Genomic DNA, 18,482 nt, shown 5'->3' with positions numbered 1-18,482 from the left:
TATGCATGTGGCACTACAGGGGCATTATGCATGTGGCACTACAGAGGCAGTTTGTGTGTGGCACTATGGGGCATTGTGTGTGGCACTAAAGGGTCAGCATTATCTGTGTGGCACTACAGGGGGCATTATGCATGTGGTACTATGGGGGCAGTATGTATGTGGCATTATAGGGGCATTGTGTGTGGCACTAAAGGGTCAGCATTATGTGTGGCACTATGGGGGGCATTATGCATGTGGCAATATGGGGGGCATTATGCATGTGGCACTACAGGGGCATTATATGTGTGGCACTAGAGGGGGTAGTATGTATGTGGCACTTTTGGGGCATTGTGTGTGGCACTAAAGGGTCAGCATTATGTGTGTGGCACTATGGGGAGCATTATACATGTGGCACTACAGGGGGCATAATGCATGTAGCACTACGCGGGACATTATGCGTGTGACACTATGGGTGGCTATATGCATGTAACACTGTGGGGGGCATTATGTATGTAGAACTAAGGGGGCATTATACGTGCGCAACGAGCATGTAATCCCCCCAGACAATGAGCATGTAATCCCCCTGGGCAATAAGCATTTAATCCCTCCTGGCAATGAGCATGTACCTACCACTGGCAATGAGCATGTAGTCCCTGTGGCAAAGAGCATGCAAACCCACCCACATCCCCGTCAAGGAGCATGTAACCGCCTAGAGTGAGCACATACTAGTTATTTTCAGACATACATACATTATGGTGCATTACAGTCTCTATGCTTCAAACACTGGAACAATGTGTTTTTTTTTCTGGCCTTGATAACAATTTGGGCAAAGCTAATATCCATTCTCTAAGGGGTGTCTGCCCTGCATTTTCCTTTCAAATTTCACCCTTTGGTGGGTATCTCACTTTAATTACAGTACCTGGCATCTGGATTGCCAAAAATAATTTGGACTAAACATTAATCCACAATTTGACTAATACTACAGTAGAGTTAAACTCATAACACACCAAACAGCCCATTTGGCTAAGTGTCACACCACAGACTTTTTCTCAAAACATGCATCTCGCATCACTAATGCAACAAATGTACAATGCAAAGGTACACTGACTACTGGTGCTTGCATTTCATGTATTTCTATGCACATCTTAGTCAACAAAAAAACACACAAAAAGAAAATGTTCCAATATGAGCAACCAAGCCACGTACAATATCGTTATGCTTAATATGCAACCTTATATCAGTTTCTTAGCCACAAAAGGACCAGTCATTTATTCCTGGAATATTGAGAGCTAAAAAGTTGTGGGTTGAAAGCACTCAAATGCAGATTTAGAGTGTTGCATATCAAATTAATCAGCTTTGCATTTACAACTAAGATGCATTTGAAAAAAAGATGTGAAAAAGATGGCCAGCTCTAGCAGTCTCAAGAAACTTGGCTAACTGAGAGTTGCAATTTAGGCGGTTGCAGAGATGATTTACTGTATGATTTACTGTATTATTAGATAGGCAGTCAATAGGTCTAACCCAAAAGTTTGACAGGATCAAAAGGTCGAAAGGGTCAAAATGTCGAAATAGGAAAGGTCGACAGTGGCAAAATGTTGTCAGGGGCAAAAATGTCAACATGAAGAAGGGAGATACATGAAGTGGTCAACAGGAGTTTTTCAAAATTTTTTTATGCTAATGTCAACATATGTTGACATGGTATCACTGGCTTCGCTCACCATGCTTTAGGCTCGATGCCTTGTTATGCTTAGCACACTGTTATATTTATCCTCTAATTCAGTGGTTCTCAACCTCGGTCCTCAAGGACCCCCCAACAGTGCACATTTTCCAGGTCTCCACACAGAATCACAGGTTAAGTAATTAGCTCCACCTGTAATCTTTTGAAATGTGTCAGTGAATAATGAGTGCACCTGTGCACCTGACAGGTGACCTGGAAAACATGCACTGACCGTTGTTGAGAACCACTGCTCTAATTTACCCTATATGCTGACATAGTGAAGTAAGTAACAAAATGGTTAAGAAAAAAATCAAAAACTCATGTCTAACTTTTCATGAGTCTACCTTTTTCATGTCAACACTTGGACCCTTATGGAGATTTGCACATTGACCTGTTTCATATTGACTTTTCGATCCTGTCGACATATTGCATGCCGACCTTTTGGAGTAGACCTATTGACTGTCTATTTAGATACTTTGGGGGAAAATTATTAAGAATCCGAATATGAAATTTTGTATTCGTATTCTTAATACGAATGAATACGACTGCATATGGCTGTTTCAGCCGTATGCAAATTTGTGTTCCGGAGGATAATTTACAAAGCAGTCAAATACGACTGCTTTGGAATCCTTCGATGGAGTATCCATTCGTATATACGGCCGCTAATACGAATTCGTATAGGCAGTCTGCACGGATCAGTCAAATCGGTGCAGGCTGCATTGTGTAAAAAAAAAAATTGAAAAATATATAAATAAATAAATTTAAAAAACGGCGTGGGGTCCCCCCTACAGCCGTAACCAGCACCAGGCTGAAAGAGCCTGGGGCTAGTAATACATAAAACAGGGAACCCGATTTTTTACAACCAGCCCCAGGCTCCAGGGCCGGGGCTGGTTCCCCCAAAAAAGGGGGAGAAAATGACTAGGGGTCCCCCGTATGTTAAGAACCAGCCCCAGGCCCAACCAGCCAGCAGGGTAATGCCACAGCCGGGGGGGGGGGGGGGGGGGCGGACTTTTTATACAAGTCCCCCCGGCCCCACACCGTTTTTTTTTATTTATTTATTCTTTATTTTTAAAACTTTTCTATTTTTAAAACTGATCCGTGCAGGCTAAAGCCAAATACGACAGAAAAATGAAGTGTATTTTCCTGCTGTATTTAGCCGGCCATTCGCGGCCGTTTTACGCCACTTAGTAAAATCAGGAATCACCATTCTTTTGAATGGTGATTCCTGTCGTATTCTATCGATGGTGTAATCATTCATATTTGTATATACAAATATGAATGTCCCATCAATACGAATACGAAAATTCGTATTTTTGGCATAGTAAATTCCAAAAATACAAATACGCCAAAAAAAATTGTATTTTCTTACGAAAATACAAATTTTTTCTACAAATTAATTTTAGTAAATTTCCCCCTGTAGATCTATCAACCGGAACCAGATAACTCTATAGGGCAAGAACTAGATAGGGAGTGGGGGATGTCCTGAGTAGTCTTTTTACTTCTAGCAGAGCCACAGAGCTACACTAGCTGGCTCGTTCTCTCTACTGACTCCTACTTGCCTTCATAGTCTCAACTCCCAACATTATTCTTGGCCAAAGCTCCTTTCTCTGTATATAGACACTGACAGCTTTGATAACTTTCAAGTCCAGGTACATTTATCATTTAAATTGCAGCCGCACATTTTTGCAATGAATACATCCATGTGACCTACCTAGGATTATTACAGATACAATTCATATGTGTAATATATCTGGGTGTGACCCAGTCAGCAGTGACTAAATATATCAGAGAACACCACCATGACGCAACAAAATTCATACGGATTACCTGTGGAAGGGATGCCTGCAGTCAGAAAATTTACTCCAGCATCTCAATAGAGGGAATTCGACAGTATACCTACCTAAACCCCCGCTAGTGCCTAACTCACATACCCTACCGCGTAAACATAACCCTCCTGCCCTACAGCCTTATCCTAACTCCCTCCTCCCACGCATCACTACCCCCCCATTACCCTGAGTCAACATACAGATGGAGCGCCTCTCACTCTTGCCCCGCCAGCGCCAGAATCTGTCCGCTGGCGATCGTCGGCGGAGAGGCGCTCCATCTGACTGAGCAAGGCGGCGGGGACCCGGGGCGACCGTCAGCGAGGTGGCGCGAGTCCCCTTGCGTCCCCTTATGGCGGCTGGCGGAGGATGGCGAATCTTCCGCCATCCCCTGCAAAGATTAGACCCGCTCCATCTGTACGATATGGTGTGTACATCGGCTGGTAGGGAAGGAGGGAAAGCGCAGGCATGGTCCTCATTCTCACATAGTAGAAATAGAATGTGTTGTGCTACACAGTCTAGTTCTACTTTTGATTCTGATGTCATGTGGCCTCACATCGGGATCACACCGTGTGTGTACACACCATTACATAAGCTTGGAAATGGATGAGGAGGTGGGCATAACGGGAGTGAGGAAGAAAGATGAAAACAAGGGCACGCATATGGTCTTTCCTTTGAGGCCACATCTCTTGCTGCGAGGCCAAACCAACATTTCCAGGAGCGTGCCACCTTTAGCACGCATAAGATGACCAAGCCCACTTTCCCCTTTCATGGTGCTCCCCTGTCCTTGTGTTCTGGATCCACCCTTGTGTCCCCTTATCAGGACAAAGTGGTTGTTATCCTCATACAGTATGCTGCTATATGTTCAATATGATGTTGCTGGGCCTCCATGGTTGCCCTCGCTTCATTTGTACATTGTGATATCTCGGTAATTCTCCTACGCTGATAAGATATCATAATTCTCTTCTGTACATTTACTGTATATTCCATTTCTATTCTGAAATTTTCCCAAGTTGACTTTGCTTGTTTGTGTGCTTGTTTATCATTGTTTCCTATTGTTCTTCCTATGTATAATGCAAACAATTTATCTCTCAAAAATAACCTCAATTTGAAAAGAAAATAATTGAGGCAATATAAGATTTTCTATTGTGACAGAAGAATCTTTTGTTCCTGTTGCTGAAAATGATAAATAGGCCGCTGAATCAGTAAACACCTTATAAGTATTCCCTGTAGAAAAGCTGTAGTTCAGTGTTATGATATATGCATTACGGATATTTTCTTAATTGCTTTTTGCAAAGTAAATTTTAAGTGAACTTTTTAACATTCATTCAGATCAATAAGTGGTTTCGACTACTCTGACAAATATGGGAATTTGTTTCCCAATACGTTGGATTTCTAGATGCTCCGCTAGATCTTAGGGGGTTATTTAGACCTGATGGCTGGGCTGTGAATTTGCAGGCTGGGCGACAATCGAAGGACTGCACATGCGTACAGCTCGCAGTACACATGCGCGAGACCATCCAACGATAAAATCCAGTGTCTTTTTTTAATCGCTGGCTGTATGCAAGTTGATGGACAGGAAGCCAGCGGTTGCGAGTGTCATCCGACCTTTTTCTGGAAGTGCAGAAAAATTGCAGGCATGCCCAGGTATTTTTGAGGAGGTTCTGTGACATCAGTGATGACCGCTTTCACCCTCTTAGTCACAGATTAGGGAAAGCCTCGGACCTATTCACAAATTGCACATACGGCAAAAACTCTTCGATAGCTCAGGAATTGCGCATGGATTTGTGAATGGACTGCAGTAAGTGATCCATTCACATTTCTCTGACAATTAAGAAAGGGGCATTTTCTCTTGCTGTCTGGGCAGGGGCCTTTCTCCACGCAGAACACTGCAAATTCTCACATTAACGATCCATGCTAATTCAGGTTCTAAATTATATTAAATATATTTTAGAAGTTGGCAAAGGAGCACTGAATCCTCACCGCCGGTACTCCAACAATCTGTCAGAGCACAGAGAAGCCCCTTTGCGGGCTTGGTGGTTTGCTGTGCTCACCACAGGTCCTGTTCTTTCTCTGTGGGGGTCGTGGACCCCCATGAGGGAGAATAGCCCCTGTAACTCGGGATCCCGACTGTCAGGATTCCGATGTCGGTGTACTGACACTCCGAATCCTGACTGTTGAAGCGTCATCCGGCACTCAAGGTAGCAATGGCAGGGAATAAATGTGTGGATTGGAGATGGCAATGGCATGATGTGAATGTGGGGACTAGAAATTGGAATGGCAGGCAGTGAATGCTTCGGTGACCAAAGCTGGAAGTTGTAGATAATGAAAGTGTTGGCTGGAGCTGGGATAGGCCAGATAATGTCTGAGTAATGATTCTATTTAATAAGCTGTATTTGTATTAATTTTTTTTCTCTTCACTGTATCAAGCATATTATAACCAATTAGGTTCTAAGTATATATCTAATTGGTTGCTATAGTTATAATCTCCACTACTGAAAACCCACACTTTGGTAAAGATACTCCTGGGTGAGCCTGTGTGCTTTAAAAGGCAGGAATGACTTTAGTCCATACTTACCTACATTCATGATTTCCAATCTGGGAGATGCACGGACCGGAGAATCAGGTGGGCGGCGATGGGCTTATTACAGTATGTCATCCTTAGGCTCCGCCATCTTCGACGGGATCACTGGCTTACTGTACTTCATTTATCTCCCCATTCTGCCTATTTTACTAGAAAGTGGTCAGAATGCGGGAGGGGTGCTCTCTCTTCCAGGGAAAAATCATGTGTCCCAATAGGAACTAGTAGAGTAGGCGAGTATGTTTTAGTCTTAGTCAGGCCCTGTAGACTCTTAAAATATTTTGTTGTTTAGAAGATAAAATTTGTTTGTGGCATTAATAGTCTATACTACCTTGCCAAGTCATTTTGTGCAGCTGAGGAACAGTCATTACCGCATAGCAGCTGGATCACTTACTTTTCCAACTTCTGGAGGATCATTCAGTGATACTTTGCATAGCACAGTATGTGCAGCCATAACAAAGTGTATACAATACTTCCAATGTAATACTCTGTATAACTACTCGATGCACTGTGATCTCTTACTGGGTTCTTTCTTAAGCTCTGTTTTCATGGTCATTACAATCTAGACCTACTGTAAGCTAAAACTATTGTGGATCCATATCTCTTGTATTTATATGCACTCTCAGAATATGTACTTTTAGTGGATACTTTCTTTTCCACTTTTAATTTTATTATTAGTCACACAGACCTTTCATTCCTGTGAGATGGGACATGTCTATACCCCAAATCTACAAAAGAATTCAGTACTTGTGCCTGATCTCACATCCTCCTCCTTTCTGTTCTCACAGCACTCTTCTTGTATTTCAACTACAGCTCTCTTATTCATCTACAATCTATACCTGCATCTATTCTCATTCACTACCTTATATCTCAGCTGTATTGTGTACTAAGAATTGTGCTTTAATTATGTTACCGTCTTTCCCCTATAATAAGACACTGTCTTATTTTTTTTTTTCCCTCAAAAAAGACCATAGGTCTTATTTTCGGGGGAGGGCTTATTTTATTCCCCACTGCGCCTTTAAAACATTCCACACTGCGCCTTTATGAAATGCCCCCCAAATGATCCATAATTTATGGTAATGTGCCGGTATTTTACATGCCCCCACCTGTTTAACTTGATGTCCGTTGATGGCGCTGTGTGGTGAGCAGCAGCCAGCCAGTTCAGCCGCGTGATGTGCGCGGCGCGATGTGCGCGGCGTGACGTCACGCCGCGCCTACCGCAATGCATCCCTGGGAACGGGAGCTGCGGTGCTGCTGGTGAGTAAGAGGAGGTGAGCGGAGGGCAGCGGGGGTCAGCGGGAGTCAGCGGGGGCTGAGCGGAGACTGCACATATGGTGCACATACAATAACATTGGGAAAATGGTAGGGCTTAATTTCGGGGGAGGGCTTATTTTGGACCAGCGTCCAAAATCTGGGGTAGGGCTTATTATCGGGGTAGGTCTAATTATCGGGGAAAGACGGTATGTCTAGTTCTGTGTACCCTGTACTGTTCTTTTGTGTTCTATATGTACAGTACTGGCTGGTGCAATCACCATGTGGCGCCGCTGATTGGCTGCCTGGGTGCTGCACAGATCAGTAATTATATGTTCCCCGTGTCTGTGTCCCTTATTAGAGTACATCTAGTATATATATCAGTACTGTTACTGGCTGTGCAATCACCATGTGGCGCCGCTGAATGGCTGCCTGGGTACTGCACAGCTTGGTAAATATGTTCCGAATGTTCGTGTACCTTATTAGAATGCGTCTTGTGCATATCTGTATGTGTGATGTACAACTGTACTGCCATTGTTGCCTGTTCTTTGTACTGATAACCCTCTGTATTACAGTATGTGCATTGTTATTTTTAATGTCTGTAAAGCGCCTTGAGTCCTGTTGGAGAAAGTGTGCTATATAAATAAAACTTACTTACATTGCTCAGATTCTGTTTAACTCATTCAACCGATTAAAATCCAAGATGCATGAAGGATACTAGGCATCCGCTCATTAAGGCATATTAGAGCTAATATGGGGCATTGTATCATTTCCACTAAGGTCCTGATTCAGGTTGGCTCGCTAGGCTGCGTATTTATATTCAATGCCTACCAATGAATACCTTTGCTAGTATGCTAGGGGATGCGTTCGCTAATACATCCCTTCACATGCTAGAAGTAGAAATCATCTAATGGTCGCTCACCATCGAATGATTTCTCCTGCCTTCCGTAATAAAAGTCAGCCTGGGATGACTTATATTACAGCTGCTATATGCCGAAAAGGGGGAGGGCGCTGACATCACGTGACATCAGCCACCGTCCCGAGCAGACCAACCTGTGTTCCCAGGGGAAATCTCAGCATTTTTATAGGGACACCCATAAAATGCTGGGTGTCCACTGATGCCGCCCCCTGCCTGCCCCCCTAACTGTGTGAAAGCCTTGGCGAGTGTGATACTTTCACAGACCCCCGTTCCGATGGTGTCAATAGCATCAGATGCTGCTCTTTGTTGGCTGAGCAGTGGTGCAGTCGTCTCTTTGTTCTCTGTGTGTGTGTGTGTGTGTGTGTGTGCGTGCGTGTGTGTGTGTGTGTTTGTGTTGGGCAGCACAGAAAAAAAAAAAATTTAACCATTATTTTGCAAAAAAATGATCTCTGCCTGGTACAGCTCTCTACACCCCTGAGCATAGCAAAAGGGGGAAAGTATCACAAAAAGTTGACTGCAGAAAGAGAAGCTTTTTGGAATTGATACTTTAGTTAATGAGGCATGATAAATACCTCATAATGGGGCAGATGTATTAAGCCTGGCGAAGAGATAAACTGGAGAAAAAGTGAAAGGAGATAATGCACCGGCCAATCAACTTCCAACTGTCATATTTCAAACACAGCTGATTGGCCGGTGCGTTATCTCCTTCCACTTCCACTCCAGTTTATCTCTTCACCAGGCTTAATACATCTGCCCCAATGTTTACTGAACTTGCAATGAGTTCAATCCATAATTATCACTGCTGCAATTTGTATCATGAGGAATAGGCTCCATAACTCATAACTATGTACCTGGTGTTGTTTTCACATGTTGGCCAGCAAAACTTCAATCGCAAAAATAATTTCCTATTATTGAGGAAGTAATTTGTCCTTTGTAGAAACAATCCAACATAAAGCAAATGAATGATCACAATTTCCCTTAGTTTAAATGATTTTCAGACTCCAGTCCAATAAGAGGAACTTGTTAGGATTTCCTTTTACAGTACCTACTGTATATACAGTATTAGCATCTGACAAGACCTATAGTATATGATTGTATATCTATAGTATTTGTACATGGCTAAGTGTATCAATAGAGATAAGTTTCCTCTATGGAACCTGTTGGAATGTAACTGGATCCTTTAGCCACTTTCCAGTTTTTAGACACACTTTTGTACATAATGTTGGTACTGTAGTCCTGTCATACAATATAACTTGTTACTTCCATATTACCGTACTTGCATATTTTGCCAAGTTTCACACATGCACCATCTCTGACAACAGTTGAGTTAGTTAAATCTCTTTCCCACCTAAATATGGTTCCAAGACCTGAGTCAGACCCCATTCACACAGCAACTTTGACACAGGTTAATCCTGGGTTAGCCCCATTTACACGTCACCTGTGTGCAGTCTTTCCACTCTGTTGGCTCTTGGAAATGACATCATATGCAAGTGCCAGTAATCAGACTGTCCATAAGCTTGTAATGGGTCATCTGTCTACACTATACTCTTACCCAACCTTGGCTACCCTGGGAGGAAACCCAGGAAACTGGAACAGATTTATTTTTTTGGGAACCTTTTCCAATGAGTCAGGACCCAGGTTGATCTGACAATAACCTGGGTTATTGTGGCAGTGAAAAAGAGGTATAATGTAATATTACTTGCTGAGGTGAAAAGTGGTAGAAATGCATTGTATAGAGAGAATGTTGCTTTTCAGGTTAAACAGGGACCCAAGACAACTGACACAGCCCTATGACCAATGCTTAGAACAGATATGTGAGTACTATTCTGTATAACAAAGTTCTTGCTTGAAAATGTAATACTCTGAGTACAGAAAGAAATTTCAATGAGGAGGAAATATTTAAATTAAAATGAATTGACGTTTCTGCTGAAAATGCATGACTAAATCACCTTATACTTAGACTGATAAACAAAAATAAGAAATGTAAATGATTATTTTACACTGCACTAGTGAGATCCTCTATTAACAGAGGTGACTATATACAGTATATTGGATTCACAATTGTTTAATCTATAACTTACTGTACAGATTTGATTTGAAATTTCATCTTGGTTAAACCACACTTACAAAAAAAAAAAAAACAGACAACATCAAATGCACATTTGTTCCTCTGAGAAATTAAAATCAAAGACTGTAGAGTAACACACTTCACTGGTAGGAAAAAAGAAACATACAAAATGTATGTAATGAAAAATAAATACAACACAAAATGATTGCAGCAGCTTACATTATTCATTATTGAGGCCTAAAAGCGAAGACTGAAAAATAGGTGCAGGTCACATTACTATAGAGCCATATGGCCTGATGCAGAGTTGCACACGATACCAATTTCAGATGCAGAAGGGTGAAGTCTGTTGTTACTGTGCATGAATCAGATTCGCATTGCATAGGCATACCTCCAAAATGTCCTCCTTTCTGCTGGAAAGTCCCCTTTTATTGTGGACGCTCCCACGTCCCACCTGGGACCGCCAGTGTCCCACAGCAGGGGGGGGCAGTTGGGAGTCCCTCCAGCATCTATTCAGCAATGCAGAGAGGCAAAAAAATGGGGGCATGGCCTGAGGACACAACATCCCATGAGGTCACGCCCCTTTCCATAGGCCATCCGTGAGTGTCCCGATTAGCGATACACATGCAGGGTCGGACTGGGGCATAAAGGGCCCACCATGAAAATGCACTCACGGGGGCCCACCAAGGGGTGTGGTCTTTTTGAAGGGGTGTGGCCACCTGACCAGAGAGGAGTGGCTATACACTGCGATATTGGGCCAATTTCCTCCTATTTCGGCACTTTGGGACGATAATCGGCCAAAATCGGCCCAAAATTGCAAGCGTGTGACATCTAATCCGTAAATCCCCCACCCTGATAATAAAGCACATAGGTCCCACAGATAATACAGCAAATAGATCCTCCACACACAGATAATAGTACAGCAAATAGGTCCCCCCACATATAATACAGCACATACACATGGAGCGGGCCTTATCTTTGGCCGGCGCTCGCAAGATGCCTTTCACTGGCGAGCGCCGGCGATAGAGACAGAGACGCGTGTGCATCTCACGCGCACACGCGTCCCAGTATCATGGCGGCTGGGAAGCGACTCCCTGCCCATCTCCGCTTCAGGGTGGCGGGTGGCGCGGTGGCGAGGGGGACCGGCGGCTATGGCGGGGGAGGTGGCGTGCGCCCCTGGCGGTAGCCGGCCGCTTTGACTTCAATGCAAAAAGCCCCAAAACCCCCCATTTTAATAGCAAACCCCCCCTGATGGTTGAAATGGCCCCCCATTGTTAACGCCACCCCACTATTGATGCCAACCCGAAGCGTGGCGAGCGCAGCGAGCCTGTGAGGGGCGGCGGTACGCGTCCTCTGACCTTTTCATACCCCCACTTTCCACATCGGCGTGGAGTCGATTTTATATAGTGTGGCGAGCGCAGCGAGCCACCGAACCCGAAGCGTTTCGAGCGCAGCGAGCCCCGCGAGGGGACGCCCATAACTTCACAGGTATACGCGTCCCTTCGCGGGGCTCGCTGCGCACGCCACGCTTTGGGCTCGGTGGCTCGCTGCGTTCGCCACACTATATAAAATCAACTCCACGCCGACGTGGATAGTGGGGGTATGAAAAGGTCGGAGGACGCGTACCGCCGCCGCTCGCCACGCTTCAGGTTGGCGTCAATAGTGGGGTGGCGTTAACAATGGGGGGACATTAACCATACTTTCTAACCCTACACAATGAGAAATTGGCCATATTGGCCCATTTCCCATTGTTCCCTATGTAAAATCGGGTTGATCAACCCGATTTTAACTTTAAAAAGTAATTTAACATTACTCTCTATGGCAAAATCAAGTTGATCGTGTCGGTCGCGTCGCGGCCCATTATAATGGGCTGCGATGGACCCGATCAATGCGATTTTCTAATTTAACATTATTCTTTATGGGAAAATCGCGTTGATCACGTCGGTCGTGTCGCGGCCCATTATAATGGCCTGCGATGGACCCGATCAACGAGATTTTGTCTTTCACCGGCAAATACACTGGTGATTGACATAAAATCGGGTCCATCGGGTTGATCGCATGCCTTAAGTACCTTAAACTTAAGGCATGCGATCAACCCGACGGGCGCCGTGCTAGGAAACAAGTACCGTACATTACATAGGTCCCCCACTCAGATAATAGTACAGCACATAGGCCCCCAATAAAATACATTACATAGGTTACCCCACTCAAATAGTACATTACATAGGTCCCCCCACTCAGATAATAGTACAGCACATAGGACCGTAATAAAATACATTACATAGGTCCCCCCACTCAAATAGTACAGCACATAGGCCCCCCATATAGTACATTACATAGGTCCCCTCACTCAAATAGTTCAGCACATGGGCCCCCCATATAGTACATTACAAAGGTCCCCCACTCAGATAATAGTACAGCACATAGTCCCCCAATAAAATACACTACATAGGTCCCCCACTCAAATAGTGCAGCACATAGCCCCCCCCCCCCCCCATATAGTACATTACATAGGTCCCCCCACTCAGACAATAGTACAGCACATAGGCCACCAACAATATACATTACATAGGTCCCCCCCACTCAAAAAGTACAGCACAGACCCCCCCCCCCCTCATATAGTACATTACATAGGTCCCCCACTCAGATAATAGTACAGGACATAGGCCCCCCAATAAAATACATTACATAGGTTACCCCACTCAGATAATAGTACAGCACATAGGCCCCCCAATAAAATACATTACATAGGTTACCCCACTCAGATAATAGTACAGCACATAGCCCCCCCCCATATAGTACATTACATAGGTTCCCCACTCAGATAATAGTACAGCACATAGGCCCCCAATAAAATACATTACTTAGGTCCCCCCACTCAAATAGTACAGTATATAGGCCCCCTATATAGTACATTACATAGGTCCTCCCTACTCAGATAAAATGGCACATAGGCCCCGCCATATAGTACATTACATAGGCCCCTTACTCAGATAATAGTACAGCACATAGGCCCCCAATAAAATACATTACTTAGGTCCCCCCAGTCAAATAGTACAGCACATAGCCCCCCCATATAGTCCATTACATAGGTCCTCCCTACCCAGATAATATGGCACATAGGTCCCCCCCTCCACACACACACACACACACAATACAGCACATACCCCTCAAAAAAAAAAGAATATAAAAAAGTTAATGCAGCACATGGTTAGGTTAGTTACCTACCAGTTTACAGAGGGGGTCCAAAAGCAGCTCCCTCACCACCAGCCGGGAGGAGACCTCCCGGGACATCTACCCCGTTGTTGTAATCCTGCAGCCGGGGGAGGGGGTGACCGTGAGGGGATCTGTGGTTGGGGCCCCGACGGCGGCTGCTCCCGTCCTGTGCAGACTCCGATGTGCTGCACCAGTGGGCCCACTTTGCAGCGTCATGGTGCTTCTGATGTCATGACGCATGACGCAGCGTGACAGGGTCCCAGGCAAGGCTCCTCTGCCCTGCTTGCAGCCGCCTGGTCAGCCAATAGCTATTGCTATTGTGGCAGCAGCGGGATAAAGAGCGATAGCCCCACCCCCCTAAACAAGTGGGCGGGGTCCAAAATCACCGGGACCCACCTGGGGATTCCCCGGTTTCCCGCCAGGCCAGTCCGAGCCTGGACACAGATGTTGGGAAGTATGCTGCATGTGCTGCAAAGGCCTTGAGACATGGGAGGATTTAAGTGATTTATAGGTAGTCATTTGTGGGGCTTTTAACAGTGGGGGCAGCTACAAAAATGCAGATGTGATGGGGCTGTTTTCTGGGCATGTTGTTTTGCACTGCAGGGTGGGAGATTCACGTATTCTGAGACAGGACAGACTTACGCGACAGCATCAATCCAATGCGCAACCAATGTTTTCTGGATTTCTATGTGGGCGGTGGATGTGAGAATGCGGCAGTGGCCAGCTCTATACACAAAACGGCATCTGTTTTTTTGCATATATCCATAACTATCTCAGTAGCACAAGCCATTGCATGCACCTCTGAACCAGGCCCAGAGTGTGATGGTGTAGCTCAGTTTCACCTTCAGTACTGATACAATAAGTAATCATTGTTGCTTTTTATTTATTTTTGCATAATGCAGTGAGGCTAAAAGTGTGTTATAAGAAATTGTTGCTTGAAGCATATGAAATATAATATAATATAAAATTGTTATGACGGGATACTGCTACAGATAAAATCAAATATTAAGCCATATAGATTGCTAGAAGCAGAGTGATCATAACCAGAATGTAAGGTTATTAATGAATAATGCTGCTCTGCTACACAATCTCATCTGCAGACACTCATTTTCTGACCACCTGTAAGGCTAGCAGCTGATTTTAGTGTTTTATGGCAGCATGAGTTAATAGAGCTTCACGGAACAGCCTAAAGGCATAAATCAGAAAGCATCAAAGCGTCATTAACAGGTGCCAGCAGTGCAAACTTGCATATGGTGCTGTGGTGTCATGCGCAAAGTTTATAGTCATTAACCTTATGCATTTAATAGTGCACAGTTAAATGTAAATGATGCTGACCTGGAAATATTGTGAATAAAGAAACACCAGAAACTCCCTGAATGTCATTATCCTGAATAGAGGTTGTGTCTGAATCATCCTTCCCACTTCCTTTGGAATCATATAATCGACTAATGGGGCCTATACACGTAGCGATTCCTGGGCAATTTTTAAGAAATTGCACTAGATTGCTTATAAAATTCACTTACATGGCTCAGTGTGTAGGGGCATAGTGATAGTGGTGTCCTCCCCGCTACACTATCGCCCTGACTATTAATATCCAGCATGCTGGAAAAATCTATAATTGCTGGTGTCAGGTCCAGTGGCGGAACTCCGGGAGCACTTTGCTCTGTCAGCAAAGACCTGGAAGGCAGCAGAGACACTGCAGGTGCTGCAGCTTCTGGCACCGCAGCTCCAGTGGTGCTGCTAAGGTGAGGGGGCTGCTGGCGGCTGGGATTTATGCATGCACATTACCTACCTGACCCCCCTCTCTCACCCCTTTCTGCCTGACCCCACCTCGTTCTCTGTCTCACTCTCCTCTCTATATAACTGACCCATCTCTCGCTCTCTCTGCCTTAGCCCCCTCTCTCTCTGCCTGACACCCCTCTCTCATTCCTCTCTGCCTGACCCTCCCCTCTATATGCAAGACCCCACATCCCTCTCTGCCTTAGCCCTCTCTCTCTCTGCCCGAAACTCCTCTCTCTCTATCTGAACCCTCTGTACCCCTCTTCCTGACACCCCTCTCTCACCAATCTCTGCCTGACCCCCCCTCTCTATATGCCTGACCCCTCATCCCTCTCTCTGCCTCCCCCCTCTCTCTGCTTGACAATCCTCTCTCTAACTTACCCCCCTCTGTCTTCCTGAACCCGTCTATCTCACCACTCTCTCTCTGCCTTACACCCCTCTCTTCTCTCTGCCTGAACCCCCCCCTCTCTCTCTCTTTCTGGTACTTGTGTATTATCATGGTGCCCAATTTCACTACGTACCCCGGCGTAGAGATCGCATTGCATCACTGAATAGGGCACTCAGCTATTTGCTTAGTGGGTGCCCTGATAATACACACTGATAAAGTACCCTTTTTCTCTCTCTCGTTGCCTGAACACCTCTAACCCTCTGCCTGACTCCCCTCTCTCTCTCTGCTTGACTTCCCTCTCTGACTGACTCCCCTCTCTCTCTGCCTGACATCCCCCCTCTCTCTCTCTCTGCTTGACCCCCCTCTTATCCCTCTCTCTCCCTTTTGCTGACCCCCCTCTCAACCTCCGGCTGACCCCCTCTCACTATCTCTTTGTTTGACCCAGCTCTCTCTTTGCCTGACCTCTATCTCTCTACCTAACCTCCTATCTCACTCCTCTCTACCTGACCCCCCTCTATCTCTACCTGATCCCTCTCTTTCTCATCCCTCTAGCTCGGCCTGACCTTCCCTTTGACCCCACCCCCCCTCTCTCTCTCTGTATATTTCTCTTACCTCCCTCTTTGTTCCTAACAACCTCTCACCTCTCTCTCTCTCTAACACTGACACCATCTCTCACCACCCTCCTTTCTCTCTTCCCTCTCAGCCACTCTTTCCAGCTTTCCTCTCAAACTCAGGCACCCTCCCCTCTCAATCACTCTTTTTTAACCCTGACACTCTCTTGATCTACCCTTCCTGATTCCCTCTCCCTTCCTGACATTCTGTCTTTCGCTCTCTGACACTCTTGTTTCTCTCTTTTCTCATGATTCCCTAGCTATCCTTCTCCTCCTCTTTCTCACCATTGCTTCCCCTATCTCCTTCTCCCTCTCTGTAGCTATCTATCTATGGAGGGGATCACCATCTTTTATCTTGCCTCCGGGCTACATTAATGAACTTACGCCACTGTTCAGGTTCACTGGCCCCAACAGATTGCTCGGTGGCACATCACTGAGCAGCACTGTGTGCTGAGCGATCTGAGCATTCTGAGCGATCTAGCATATTCAGTCCAGGATTCCAACTGTCAGAACGTCCTGACAGTCGGAATCCCAGGCCGTTTTTGTTTTTCTCGACTGTAACTTGAGTGTTCCATCTGTTGAGTATCGGACAGTCTTTTGGCAACAGCTGGCGCAGATTGTTGAAAAATGGCTGTAAATTCGACAATCCGTGGCCATTTCCTCCGATCTGACTTGTTTTAAAGTCAGATCTGTTTTCTTGGAAACTGCCTTCAATGCTGTCGGAAATAGCAGCATTGAATAGGCGAATGGCAGCTATTTCCGGCAGCGGAAATAGCGGCCGGGAGTGAATAAGTGTTCACTTTAATGTTAGAAATTGGTTAGGTGCCTGCATTGTCTCTTCTTGTAAGACAAGAATAACCAAATCTAAGTAAAATAGCTGTTTGAACTTACAGAATATTTATATTTATTCATCTCCGACTAGTGGCAGGCTCTACAGTGAGTGTGTGAAAGTTCCACTGTGATTCTGTCAGAATTATAATTGCTTCATTTTGAATTACATACCATATACTTTATAACCTAAAACAACATGTTTATTTACAGCAAGTAACCACTGGGGTTGATATAAACTTACCCAGGTTGTGTATCATTTGTCACACAATGATATGTAAAGGTCCCAAACATCTGAACTCCAAGAATTCCATAAAGAAGCAGGAAAAACAGTAAAAATATGGAAACGCTCCAGATTTGTTCTCCTGATCGCCTATAAAGACAAAAAAAACAGAAGTGCCATGTACTTTACTTAACTTTCTTTTATAGCAAAAGTTATATATTAAAATAGTAGAACAAACACATTTTACTATTACTGTTTGATAATATTTAATAAAATGTGTCATGATGTTCATCACAACTGCACAACTAAATTGCATTACACTGAGACATAATAAACATTGAGTTTGTCAATGTTTAGCTTTTCCAAGTACTGTATAATTCATTTGTATGAGAAAGGTAACTGTTAGGTACTAGGTACAGCAAGCATATACCCTCCAACATGACACACTTCAGGAGGGACACAATGCTCTGTTCTAGGACTTCCCTCTTAATTTATGTGTCTGATCTAGGTTGGACCTGGGTCTAGAGCAGGGCTGGGCAACACCGGCCCTCCAGATGTTAATGAACTACACATCCCAGGATGCTTTGCATTCGTTTTGCTATGTGGCCATGCTGAAACTGATGCAAGGCATGCTGGGATGTGTAGTTCATCAACATCTGGAGGGCCGGTGTTGCCCAGCCCTGGTCTAGAGGGATTGGATGCCCATATACTGCTGAAAGTGTTGGATGGTAGGCCATGAGGAAGCAATTGATGGGATCTTTTTCTTTTTTAGCTTTTACAGACTTTTAGTTATAGAAAGGCGGTACATGCTTCAGTTTTAAAATATGCTGCCTCATAACTTTACAATCCTGTCCCTTCCATAAACTCCTTTTCAATGCGTGTGATTTCTCACCTGCAGCTACTCTGTAAGTGTGATTAACTGGTCATTAATTTCTACAACATTTCAATATCCATGAGCTACTGTATAAAAAGTCTATATAGAACATGCAGTAACTTATTTACCTTACGGTACTGTAACCATGAACGTTTAACATGTTATTATAGAATATCAGTGACTTTTTCTAATAACAGTCAACTGTACTGAGTACTACACATTTTATCA

General features: G+C 44.6%; 1 protein-coding gene across 3 annotated transcripts in view; it reads right to left on the bottom strand.

Moving 5' to 3' along the window:
• The window catches only part of NALCN (sodium leak channel, non-selective), a 511,286-nt gene that overhangs the window by 384,160 nt on the left and 108,644 nt on the right, over positions 1-18,482 (bottom strand). For all 3 annotated transcript variants that reach the window (XM_083168621.1, XM_083168622.1, XM_083168623.1), the window contains one exon: positions 17,402-17,530. In XM_083168621.1, coding sequence (XP_083024747.1) covers positions 17,402-17,530 — 129 coding nt within the window. The remainder of the gene's footprint in view (positions 1-17,401; positions 17,531-18,482) is intronic.

Source organism: Crinia signifera, chromosome 2 (assembly GCF_055691185.1).
Source record: "Crinia signifera chromosome 2, ASM5569118v1, whole genome shotgun sequence".
NCBI lineage: Eukaryota > Metazoa > Chordata > Amphibia > Anura > Myobatrachidae > Crinia > Crinia signifera.
Note: the sequence above shows the minus strand (reverse complement) of the source record. Positions and strands in the feature narration are given on the sequence as shown.